The sequence below is a fragment of the Pteropus vampyrus genome, unplaced genomic scaffold, assembly GCF_000151845.1.
Source record: "Pteropus vampyrus isolate Shadow unplaced genomic scaffold, Pvam_2.0 Scaffold195, whole genome shotgun sequence".
NCBI lineage: Eukaryota > Metazoa > Chordata > Mammalia > Chiroptera > Pteropodidae > Pteropus > Pteropus vampyrus.
In genome coordinates this window covers 1,417,896-1,430,959 of record NW_011888976.1, presented here as the reverse complement: position 1 = coordinate 1,430,959, position 13,064 = coordinate 1,417,896, and the positions used below count along the sequence as shown (strand labels likewise).

The following is a 13,064-nucleotide window of genomic DNA, read 5'->3' as shown; positions in this document are numbered from 1 at the left end:
CTTTTTTCAACTAGCTTCTGGTATGTTTAACTTTTCTAGACTTAATAGGGGTGTATATACCCAACCCTGAAAGAAAAAACTTCTCCAGAATAACAGCTCTTCAACTGGCAAGTCCATCTGATAGGTTAATATTCTACAGGAAAAATGTGTAGAGGATTTTCCCATCCCACTCTCCCTTCTTTGGAAATGCTAGCCACAGATTCTGCTGAATGAGTGTGCTTGTTGTGCACATTTATATTGAATGATCCCATTTGTGACTCACTCAATCAAGTGGTAGAGATAGAATCAGATCCAAGATAAGCTTTTTACCCCCAATTTCTCACCCTCTAAGAGCCTCAGAAATTGAAGTTAAGTGGCACTGGGTATTAATGCTAAAAGGTAATGGGACTAGAGTTGGTTTCTATGTGCAAGATAAATGTAGGAAGAAACAGATACAAAACTTTTATAGAAGAAATCAGTCTTCAAATGGAATAGAGAGAACGGCCACATAACCTTAGAGAGAGGCAGAGAGACAAAGAGCATAGAAACTTAATTTATTAAGCTTTCTATTTATTCCTAAGGCTTGTATATACTTTCTATAATTGGGAAAATTGTATCTTTTTATTTGAGCTAATTTGAATGGGTTTCTGTTCCTCGCAAACAAATTTTCCCCCAAATTATACCGTAGAACCACAACTAAAAGTAAGTTTTGAACCTTAACCTTGGATTGTAAGTAAAACAAAGTTATCAACGATGAAAATTAATGACACTTAATATAAGAAAGCATTATCTTAGTATTCACATTGAAAATTCCTGTTATTTAAACTTTAATTTTTCAGCTCAAATGCCATTTGCCATTAATGGCAATAGCAACCAAAAATAATCAGCAAATTTTATTATTTTTAAACAGTGAATAATAATTTAACTCAAGTTCTAAGGTTTGATCTGCAGTGCATTTATGTATTTGCTGAACTTGGCTGCATATATGAAATGCTAGACTCAAGAAATACAAACATACTTTTCGATTAGTTATCATTCATGGCCTAAAATCAAAGAACAAGACATTTTCTAAGAAATAAACATTGTCGACTATATGATTTTAAAACAAAAGAATTATTTTGTAAAAATTTCCTGGCTGTGATATTTATATATATTATACTATCGTAATATTTATTTACATATACTATACTATTTTGATTCCAGGAATCAAAAAGACTAAACTTCAGTCAAGAAAATTTTGGGGTAAAAGTGGGCTTTGAAACCTATAGAACAAATTCTTAAAGTTTTGTTTGTGTTTGTTTAATCTTATAGGTTGGGATAAATAGGAAAAACAGATTTTAGAATATGTGGGGGAACTTTTCTCTGAAGAGTTTTTCTTACATTGTGTGGGTAGAAGTCAGAGCCAGATACAGAGCATATTTTGGATCAGAATATATAATGAATTTAAAACTATGTTTGTAATGATTAAGAGGACCCAGCCACAAAGAGATTATGATTTATTACATTTCTCTCTCTGTAAGATAAAGTACTTGAACTAATAAATACTTATACCTCATTTCCTCTTTGAGTTTCAATAGGAAATAAGCTGATAAATGCTTCCTATCCTTTCTCCCCTTTGAAAAAACATTATGGTGAGGGGACAATGAGAAGTTGTTTCTGCTCTGATAGACAGAAATTGGGAAGGGAGAGACTTTATAGAATATCTCGGCCATGGTCCCCAGATTAGGGGCTGCCATAGGATATTACTTTCGGACACTACTGTTTTGGCTCTTCTGATGTGAGAAACAAACAAATGAAAACAAAAAAACAAAAAAACAGTACACCTGAACAGAAAATAATTACCATCACATTCATGAAAAACTAAACCCATTCCAAGGGGAAGGTGCCTAGGCCTTTTGAAAGTCTTCTACTCCAAAGCTCAGGTGCATTGTAGCTTGTAGTAGGGAGCAGCAGAAGGATGGTGCGCAAATAGTGAAATTTCTATTAGGTTTTTCAAATTTTTTAATTTCTCTAATATTAAGATGTTCTTAATTCATTGGTGGGCCAAGGAGGATTGAAAGTTCTGTAAATCAGTGGGAGGCTCGGTTCATTCCTCTGGAGGCTCTGTTCATTCCTCTGCCAGAGGCTCTGTTCATTCCTCTGGCAACCAAATCAAAGTTGTGACAGAAACAAGGAGCAAACAGCAAGGAAAATTGCCTGGGAGCTAGATGAATAAGCCATACAACTAGGGAGAAGTCTAAGAAATCACCTTGCAACAGCATAAGGTAGGAAGGGATGAGGACGTGAGGCTGCCCAAACCTGAGCGACTGAATGAGATGGAGGCAGTGGCAGCTGTAGTGGCAGCTGCAGACGCCTCTTAAAGGGGCCGTGTCCCTGAGCAGATTTTCGCAGTGATGGAGCACCAGTGCTGGTTTGGCTGCTCAGGGACTTACAGGGTGACACTGCGTTGTCAGAGTGAGAGCCATGGTGAGGCTCTTTCCCCCAGCAGAAGTGCCAGCGGTGTCCATTATTCTTCTGTTGAGCCCTTCCTGCTCCCAGTGCTCAAACTCAGTGCCGCCATAGCAGAGACAACATCAAACTGGATAACAGAGGTTACTCCACCCAGATGATTCCCTGAAACTCTGCCTCCTCTTACATGGGCCCCACCCAAGCCACATCCAGGTGTATCCTCAATGAGTCAGGTGCTCCTTGCTGAGTAGCACCAAGACACACACTGGTGGCAGCTGGCCTCGGTTTCTGGTGTAGCTTTTTGAGGGAACTATATGCACAGCATCTGAGGATTGCTTGCTAAATTTTAACAGGTGACCCCGGACGGGTAGAGGCTTGGGCTAAATTTGGCTTGCAGCTGAACCCCTCTCAGGACTGTGCCACTGGACATCTACTTCACAAAGACACATTAATAAGACTGGGAGACTTAGGAGCTTTGCTTAGTACATAGAAACAGAAACAGAAGGACAGCCAAAATGGGAAGACAAAAAAGCAGAAACCATATGAGGGAACAGAGATCCAGAAATAATGGAGTCAAGCAATCTAACAGATGCAGAGTTCAAAACATTGGTTATAAAGATGCTCAGTGCACTTATGGGAAGGGTAGATGAATTCAGTGAAAACTTCAACAAAGAGATAAAAAAAACCATAAAAATGGAAATGGAAATCATAAAAGGGAACCAGTCGGAAATGAACACATTATCTGAGATGAGAAGTATATTAAATGGAATAAACAAAGGAATAAACAAAGTGAATAAAGAAGAGGATCAAATAACCTATATAGAGGATGGGAAAGCCAAGGACACTCAATCAGAATGGCAAGAAAAAAAAAGCCAAGACTATACTAATAATCTAAGGAGCCTATGGAACACTATTAAAGATCAAAATATCTGTCATCAGGGTACCTGAGGGAAAACAAGATGTTGAACAGCTATTTGAAAAAAACTTTTCTAACTTGGTGAAGGAAATAGACATAAACCTCAGGATGCTCAGAGTCCCCAAAACCAGGAACCCCAAGAGGCCCACACTAAGACACATCATAATTAAAATGCCAAAGGTTAAATACGAAGAAAGAATATTAAAGTGACAAGAGATAAGCAGATAGTTACCTACAAGGGAGCACCCATAAGATTGGCAGCTGATTTCTCAAAAGAAACTATGTAGGACAGAAGGGGTTGGCACAAAATATTCAACAGGATGAAAACCCAGGATCTACAACCAAGAATATTTAACCAGCAAAGCTATTATTTAGAGTTGAAAGACAGATCAAGAGCTTCCCAGACAAAAATAAGCTAAAGGAATTTATCAACACCAAGCCAGTATTACAAGAAATGTTGGAGGGATTTCTTTAAGAAGAAAAAATATGTATCAAAAAGAGGAATAAAGAATGGTAACAACTACATTCTTATCAACAAGTACCTCAAATGGAATAGAATTAAGTACTCCAACCAAAAGAGAGAGTGGCTGAATGGATAAGAAAACAGGATCCCTACATATGCTGCCTGCAAGAGACTCGCTTCAGATTAAAAGACACACACAGACTAAAAGGAAGGGGATGGAAAAAGATATTGCCTTGATAGACCTAGAGGGTATTGCATTGAATGAAATGAGTTGGATAGAGAAAGACAAATATCGCATGATTTCACGTGCACGTAGAATCTAAAGAACAAAATCAACAACAACAAAAGCGGAAATAAACATATAGATACAAAGAATATTTTGAGGGATACTAGATGGAAGGAGGGTGGGGGAGAAAGAGATTGAGAGGTGCAGGTGGATGGTTGCAGAGTAGACATGAGGATGTAGAGTATAGCATGGGAAAGATGGTTAATAATGTTGGAATGAATATGTAGGGGAGAGGAGGGATGCTAGATTTGATGGAGTGAGTGCTTTGTGAGTTGTGTGGATCTCTGATCAATATGCTGTACAGCTGAGGCTGGTGTGTTGTATACCAACTATAAATGAAAAAAAAAAAACTCATTGAATTGTACACTGTAAAAAAAAGAAAAAGAAAGTTCTGCAAATCCATAAAGTTAACCTACAGAAGTTATTTCATAATATTACTCAATTGTGTGAGCTTGGGCCTCAACTACTCTTTCTGGGCCCTAGTTTTCTCAACCATGAAATGCAAAAGATGACTGATAGCTAAAGCTTCTTCTACCTATAACATTGTGGGATTCTATTTAAAAATATGGAATATAAAAATGCCATTTGGCTGTGATAGATGAATTTACAATTAATATAGTATTGGCTATGGACCACTTGTCTTTCTTCCTCTACCTTCCACCCTCAACTCTCATACCTCTCTCTCTGAAAAATGACTAGGCATTGCCAGAAGAACATCCTTATTAGTTCCTAGAAGCATTTACTGTCCAATTAACCAGCAACTACCTCCACACATCTTAAGCTCCAACCAGGGACAGAGGTAAGCCAAATTCTCAAACTCAAGTTTTCAGGTGAAGAGTCAGTTAAATTTGGATGAACCTTACTAGCTTCACTTACTTATGCAATAATAAAAAACATATTTTTTAAAGTTTCATTCTAAATTTATTTCTTCTGTGTAGAGATACGATATAGATCAGACCAGGTTTTGAGTAACTCAATAGTAAGATATATTCTCTTGTGAGTTTAAAATTAGTTTCTATGTTTTGGTATTTTATGAATTCTTTTACTTTTCCAGTAAGCCTAGTACAGCATTTATTCAGGGACTAGGAGTAAACTGGAATCTTAATCAAAAGATTTCTAGGATTCTCTTTTCACCTGCTGCTTCTTTGTTATCTCATTGGACATCATTTTAGCGGAGTCTAAGACTTTAATTGCACTTTCATCTTCTAAAATGTTCCCTTCTGAAGATGACAATGTTTCCAAAATTTTTTTCTCTATATCTTTTAGCTGTTTCTGATTAGCTGCAGACTGAAGAATAAGAGCATTTCTTTCCTCTTCCAATTCTGGTCTAAAAAAGATAGAAACATTTAGTCTAAATTTGTATTTTATCTAAATTCATATCTAAAAATTAGATATCACAATTTTGTAGACATTTTAATAATTTTGTACACATGTAACACAAAGATGATTAATCTCTTTATGATAAATAAGGAAAAAAATTACTTCCATTCATATAATAAATTGAGAAATTCAAGCAAAAACAAGCATTAATCGTATGTGTGTAAAATGTGACAGTAATCTACTATAGTAATTCTAAGAATATGTTAAGTTTATCCATGTGGCTTAGCCAGTTAATGTGAGAATAAGAATGTAGAAGAAACTCAGAGTATAAAGCTTCTTATTTATTCCTTGACTTTGTCCTATTCAGTCTCATTTTCAATCTCATTTACAATAGCAGACATAGAAAGAATGATTTGTCATCCAACTGGCTCTTCAAGTAAAAAACAAAATTGGCATTAAACATATTAGTAAAGATGGTATGAAACTTCAAAATAACATAATTCACTATGTTATCGAATATGTTATGACATGGTTCGCTTTTGGATACTATACAAGTGGGATTCAAATACTGGAAGTAACAAACATACCTCATGGTTACATATTTTCACTTATAATTTAACGTCATGTAATAAACTACTTAATAATATTATATTAAGCTTCAAGGTGGAATCAAAGATTTCCTTCAGGAAGCAATTCTTTACTAGTAGATCTTACAGGTATATTTTCCTCATTAAAAAAAAACTACACATGCTAGTAATGAAAAAATTCATGAGTTATGAAGAAAATAATAATAATTATCCATAATCTTAGCATCCCCAGGGATGATCATTGTTAAAATTCTGGTGTATTCTTTCCCAATCTTTTTTTGTATATATGGATATCCATTTATACGTTAACTTTTTTTTTTTTTACAAAATATTACCCATACTGTATATTGTTTAGTATCCTACCTTTCATTCTTATCCTAAGTATTATTAACATTCTGTATATGTCTTTGAACATGTTTCTGATTTTGCCCATATTACACATTCCTAGAGGTGAAATTTTTTGTTCAAACAATGAGATATAAGTCAGAAATTATGTCATGTCACCTGAATCTACTACCCATACTAAGGACCCAATATAACATGCTTGACTTATAACTTACTTTTTATAGAATGGCTGTTTAAAGGATTATATATGATTTAATTTATAATAACAAAATATAAAATTTGACAAGGTTTGGAAATAATCACATAAAAGTATTAATGGCCTACAAATATTCTTCTATAGGCCATCTGGAAGCATCTAAGAAAATACATACCTCTCCTTTGCAACAACAATACCTAGTAACTGATCTTCAAGTCCTTCTGGAGTTATCATAAAATTGAGCAAAGACAGCTTTGTAGCCAGCTCTGGCATATAGTGTGGATTTCTCAGTTTTGTGGTAATATAAAACTTGAAATCAAAGGAGTACTCAATAATAATCTCACCAAGTCTGATGCAATCAACACCACCTATATTTCAGAAAACAAATGACTAGTAAGTAAGCCAAAGTTACACAGCCCTTCCCCCTATGTTCAGGGCTTTCCCAGGTTACCAGTAATTTAAAGTAGAATTTAGATGTGATGAAAGTCACAGACACAAAGGCAAGTAAGCAATTATACAGCAGGACTTATTAGTTCTAGGAAGTATAAGACATTTTCTCTGTTGTCATGGAGACTTCTAAATCAAGATTCCTTTGGATCTTACTTACAATTTTCAGTCATGATTCCAAAGTTATTTGTATATGACTAAAGCTCTTAAAAAGTACTTTGTTGTGGCCCGTGGACAGAAGATAAAAGAATTTCAGGCTGGCTTCAACTTCTTTATATTTTCTACTGAATAACAGTCTAGATAATAGTGGTTAAGGAAATGAAGGAAGGGCAAGGTATTTATTTTAGAATATCTGAACAAAGTTCATTCCTTATTCCAAATTTACTTTCACACATAACAAAGACACAGATGTTCTGAATTATTAACCAATATTAATAAATTTATGTAGTGCTTTTCTTGCCTCCAAGATAAGCCTCAAAGATAATACAATCATCTTTCAGTTCTACCAACTAATATTAATTGAATTTTACCTTGTTTAAAAGTTTGTCTAAGTAGTAAAGGTTCCAAAGATGGATCCAGTTCTTCACCAACATTTTCTAAAAGAAGCGGAGTTCCAAATTGAATACAGTTTTCCAGTGTTCTCATATAGTCTGAATCTGATAGCTTAATAACACTAAGCTGATTTTCTTTTTCAGAGTTTTTGATCCATTTATTGGCTTGACCTTGGGGGTCAATCATTAAAGGCCTAGAATATAATAAGAAAAATTCTGAGGAGAATAAATAGATGTTGAGATTTAAATAAATTTCTTTAAAAACAAATACAATGTGTTTCACATACATTATCGGGATTAATCTGCACAAAAGTCCTGTGAGAAAATAGTGAGGAGTTTTATTCTCATTTACTTTTGAAATAAAAAAAACCTCAGTCTCAGGGAGTACTTTGCCCAAAGTTCCATGGTTACAAAATTAGTTCAAAGTCAGAAGGAGGATCTTGTAAACCTATAAACAGTGCTCTTTCCAATATAACAAATTGTCTTCAAGGTAATTTTAATATATAATATCTGTTAACATAATATAAAGAATAATTCTATTTATCTGATAAAAATTTAAAATAAGAGATCTACTAGCTTATAATGGATTTCCTTAGGTTATGGGTAGAGCCATAAACTAAGTACCCAAGTTTAGTCTGGTATATATGTGAGATCTATTTAGAAATTTTTTCTGTTTAAGTATGGTAAAGACTTTGTGTTCAAGAACATATGATTCATGGGGGTTCCAGTCAAGATGGTGGGGTAAGTAAACACTGTGTTTGCTTCCTCCCATGACTGCATTGAAATTACAACTAAATTAGAACCACCAACCTAGAGAACCATCTGAAGACTAACTGAACAAAACTCCTATAACTAAGGATACAAAGAAAAGGCCACACTGAGACTGGTAGGAGGGGGCAGAGATGTGAAATGGGCTGATCCCACAACTATATGTGGTGATTGAGCACCAGGAGGGATATCTTGGCTGTAAAGTTCCCTAGAGAAGTGAGGGTGCCCAGCCCCACACCAGGGCTCCCAGTCAAGTTTTCAGTACTGAGAAGAAGAGTCCCCACAAAATCTGACTGTGGAAACCAACAGGGATTCTGACCATCTGGGTGAGACAGAAGGCTATTGGAAATGCAGACATCCTTTTAAAGGGCCAGCGCACAGATTCACTTGCTCACAGGCATTCATCCTGGGCTCCAGCAGAGGGACAGCCGCTTGGGAGGCATCGAAAATATACAGGGAAAGACTGAGTTGTATGGCTCCAGGGTGAGGGCTGGAGGGACAGCCATTATCCCTGCTTTAAGCCCTTCTCTTATGTAGCCTAGAGGTGGGTGCCATCTTGACTGTGTTGAGCCTTCTCCCTACACAGCCAAATCTGAATCTGCATTGGCCTGATGAGATCCATCTTAGTGACTCCCTGAAACCCTGCCCCCACAACTCTCATTGCTGGAGGCATTTTTGTGGTTAGGCAACAAGAACCACCCCCACACTCTTGGCAGGAGGATCCTTCAGCAAAAATCAACCAGCATACCTCCAAAGACACTATTGGTGGTGTGAAACCAGCCCTGACCCAAGCTGCAGTATTTCTTGAACAAATCTTGGGGATCTGTGGCCCAAGGCAGATAGTGGCTAACTTTTGTGTGATCTGAGACTTTTGCTAGTGGCCACAGGCTTAGCACTGGCATCATATCTGAATCTGCACTAACCTGGGCAATACCATTTTCCCCACTCTGGTGACTTGCTAAGACACCACCTTACCATATTCTCATCCAAGGCTCTTTCAGTTGCTGAGTCTTATGGATAGCTGGCAGGCAGCCTCAGGCCTTGGGGTACCCCGGGCCTTTTGCTGAGCTGCCCCAGGCTTGGAACTAGTTGCAGCTGGCCTCGGTTCACAAGTGGCCTCTCCTATGAGCCTCCAGATCCAGTAGAGACAGTGACCATCTGCAGATAGCTTTGTACCTTCTACCAGGCATCCCTGAGCTGGTCACAGGCAGTGGCTAGCCTTGGCCTGCATGGGAGCCCCTTCTAAGGGGCTCCAGGACCAACACACCTGGAGGCTGGCATCAGACCATAACAGAGCACCACCTGATTAGCTCCACAATCAAAATACTATTCTCAACAGGCACGTGAGCCTGCTGTGGTGCATCCCACTCCATGGGGTCAGCCCCTACACAGCAGCTCATACTCTGTAGGCATGGCCAATCCTTAGACAGTCAGCTTGAGAGTCAATTCCACCCACTGATGTGCCAACAGTAATTAAGGTTCAACTACAACAGTAGGGCACACACAACCCGCACGAGGGACTCTCCTGAGCACCGGCACAGGTGATCAAAGAGACTGTACCACTGGGCCACACAGGGCACTTATTACATAAGGCTGCCCAGCCAAGACTCAGAGACATAGCAGATCTATCTAATACATAGAAACAAACACAGAGGGGCAGCCAAAATGAGAAAACAAAAATACATGTCCCAAATGAAAGAACAGGAGAAAACTCCATAAAAATCTAAGTAAAATGGAGGCAAGCAACCTACCAGATACAGAGTTCAAAATACAGGTTATACGGATGCTCAATGAACATAGAGGAAGAATAGATGATCTCAGTGAGAATTTCAACCAAGAGATAGTAAGGATATAAAAGAACATAGAACCAGGGGGTAGGGGAAGAATCGGGGGGAGTTAGATGGGTTAAAAGGGATTAAATATATAAAATTGGAAGTTATATAAATTACATCATGTGAATAAAAAAAATTAAAAAATTGCCTTGCTCTCAAAAATAAATAAATAAATAAAAGAACATAGAAACCATAAATAAAAAATAAATAAAAGAACCACTCAGAAATGAAGAATACACTAGAAGGAAACAACAGCATATTAGATAAAGCAGAAGACTGAATCAGTGATTTGGAGGACATGATAGCAGGACACACCCAATCAGAACAGCAAAAATAAAAAAAAGTTTTTAAATGAGGATAGTTTAAGGGACCTCCGGGGCAACATCAAGCATAACAACATTTGTATATAGGGGTACCAGAAGGAGGAGGGACAGAGAGAGGGAGAGAAGGAGAGAGAGCACATGCACGAGCAATTAGGCAGGGGAGGGGGGTGTGGACTGAGAATCTATTTGAAGAAATAATGACTGAAAACTCCCCTAAGCAGGTAAAGGAAATAGACATATAAGTCCAGGAAGCACAGACAGTCCCAAACAAGATGAACCTAAAGAGGCCAACACTAAGAAACATCATAGTTAAAATACTAAAGGTTAAAGACAAAGAGAGAATCCCAAAAGCAGTAAGAGAAAGGCAGCTAGTTACTTACGAGGGTACTCCCATAAGATTGTCAGCTGATTCAACAGAAACTTTTTAGGCCAGAAAGGACCAGCATGAAATATTGATAAAAAGCAAAGACCTATAACCAAGACTACTCTACCAGAAAGGCTATCAATTAAAATTAAAGGTGAAAGTTAGAACTTCTTAGACAGGAAAAAGCTAAAGGAATTCATCACCACCAAGCCACTATTACAAAAAATGTTAAAGGGAATTCTTGAAGAAGAAGAAGGTGGTTGGGGCTGAGGTGGGGCGGGAGACATAAATACGAATAATAAAATGGCAATAACTATGTACCTATCAATAATCACTTTAAATGTAAATGAATTAAATGTTCCAATCAAAAGACATAGGGTAGCTGAATGAATAAGAAAACAAGACCCATACATATGCTGTCTACAAGAGATCCATTTCAAACTGAAAGGCACACACAGACTGAAAGTAAAGAGATGAAAAAAGATAATTCGTGCAAATTGAAATTTAAAAAAGCTAGGGTAGCAGTACTTACATCAGACAAAATAGACTTTAAAACACAGGCTATCATAAGGGCATTATATAATGATAAAAGAATCAATCTAAAAAGAGGATAAAATCCTTCTAAACATTTATGCACTGAACACAGGATTACCTAAATATATAAAGCAAATATTAACTGACATAAAGAGAAAGATCAACATTAATAAAGTCATTGTAGGGGACTTTATCACCCCATGAACAACAATGGAAAGATCGTCTAGACAGAAAATCAACAGGGAAACAGTGGCCTTAAATGACACACTAGACCAGACGGATTTAATTGATATTTTTAGAGCGTTCACTTCAAAAGAGTGCACATGGAACATTTTCCAAGATGAACCTCATGTTAGGCCAAAAAACAAGTCTCAATAAATTTAAGATTGAAATCATATCAAGCGTCTTCTCTGATCTCAATGGTATTAAACTAGAAATCAATTACAAGAAAAAAAAAACAAAAAATATACAAACACATGGAGGCTAAATAACATATTACAATAAATGAGTTTCAATGAGATTGAGTAAGAAATCAAAAGTTACCCTGAGACAAATGAAAATGAAAATACAATGACCCAAAATCTATGGGACACAGTGAAAGACATCCTAAGAGGGAAATTCATAGCAATACAGGCCTACCTCAAGAAACAAGAAAATCTCAATGGAGCAATCTAACCTTACAGTTAAAGGAACTAGAAAAAGAAGAACAAAGCCCAAAGTGAGTAGAAGGAATGAAATGATAAAGATCAGAGCAAAAATCAATGAAATAGAATCTAAAAAAAAAATTACAATATAAAAGATAGATGAAACCAAGAGCTGGTTCTTTGAAAAGATAAACAAAATTGATAAACTTTTAATCAGACTCATCAAGAAAAAAAGAGAGAGGACCCCAATTAAAAAAATCAGAAATGAAAGATGAGAAGTGATAACTAACTCTACAGAAATACAAAGGATTATAAGAAAATACTATGAATAATTATACACCAACGAATTGGACAATCTGGAAGAAATAGGTAAATTCTCAGAAACATACAATCTTCCAAGGCTGAATCAAAAAGAAACAAAATCTGAACAGAGTGATTACTAACAAAATCAAATCAGTAATCAAAAAACTCCCAACAAATAAAAATCTGGGACCGAATGGCTTCACAGGTGAATTTTACCAAACATTCAAAATATTTCAAAAAATTCAAGAGGAAGAATGGCTCTCAAGCTCCTTTTATGAAGCCAGTATTACCCTGACTTGAAAATCAAAGACATTACAAAAAAAGAAAATTATAGGCAGATATCTTTGATGAACATAGATACAAAATAGCAAACCAAATTCAGCAATACATTAGAAAGATCATATGCCATGATCGAATGGGATTTATTCCTGAGATGCAAATTTGGTTCAATAGCTGCAAATCGATTAATGTGATACACCACAGTGACAAGTGAAAAGATAAAAATTATATTATCATATCAATAGATGCAGAAAAAGTGGTTGACAAAATCCAGCATCCATTTATGATAAAACCTCTTAATAAAGTGGAAATAGAGGGGACATACCTCAACATAATAAAACCATATATGACAAAATCATAACCTACATCATAATTAATGGGGAAAATCTAAAAGCATTTTCCTTAAGATCAGGGACAAGACAAAGATGTCCACTTTCACCACTTTCATTCAACATAGTATTGGAAGTCCTAGCCACAGC

The 13,064-nt window shown here is 36.4% G+C and overlaps 1 protein-coding gene across 1 annotated transcript in view; it reads right to left on the bottom strand.

Moving 5' to 3' along the window:
- Nucleotides 1-13,064, bottom strand: part of DNAH12 (dynein axonemal heavy chain 12) — a 228,350-nt gene that overhangs the window by 39,076 nt on the left and 176,210 nt on the right. The window contains exons 58-60 of the mRNA XM_023537644.1: nt 7,518-7,732; nt 6,716-6,908; nt 5,227-5,419 (exon numbers count right to left, since the gene is read on the bottom strand). Of these exons, the coding sequence (XP_023393412.1) occupies nt 5,227-5,419; nt 6,716-6,908; nt 7,518-7,732 (601 nt within the window). The remainder of the gene's footprint in view (nt 1-5,226; nt 5,420-6,715; nt 6,909-7,517; nt 7,733-13,064) is intronic.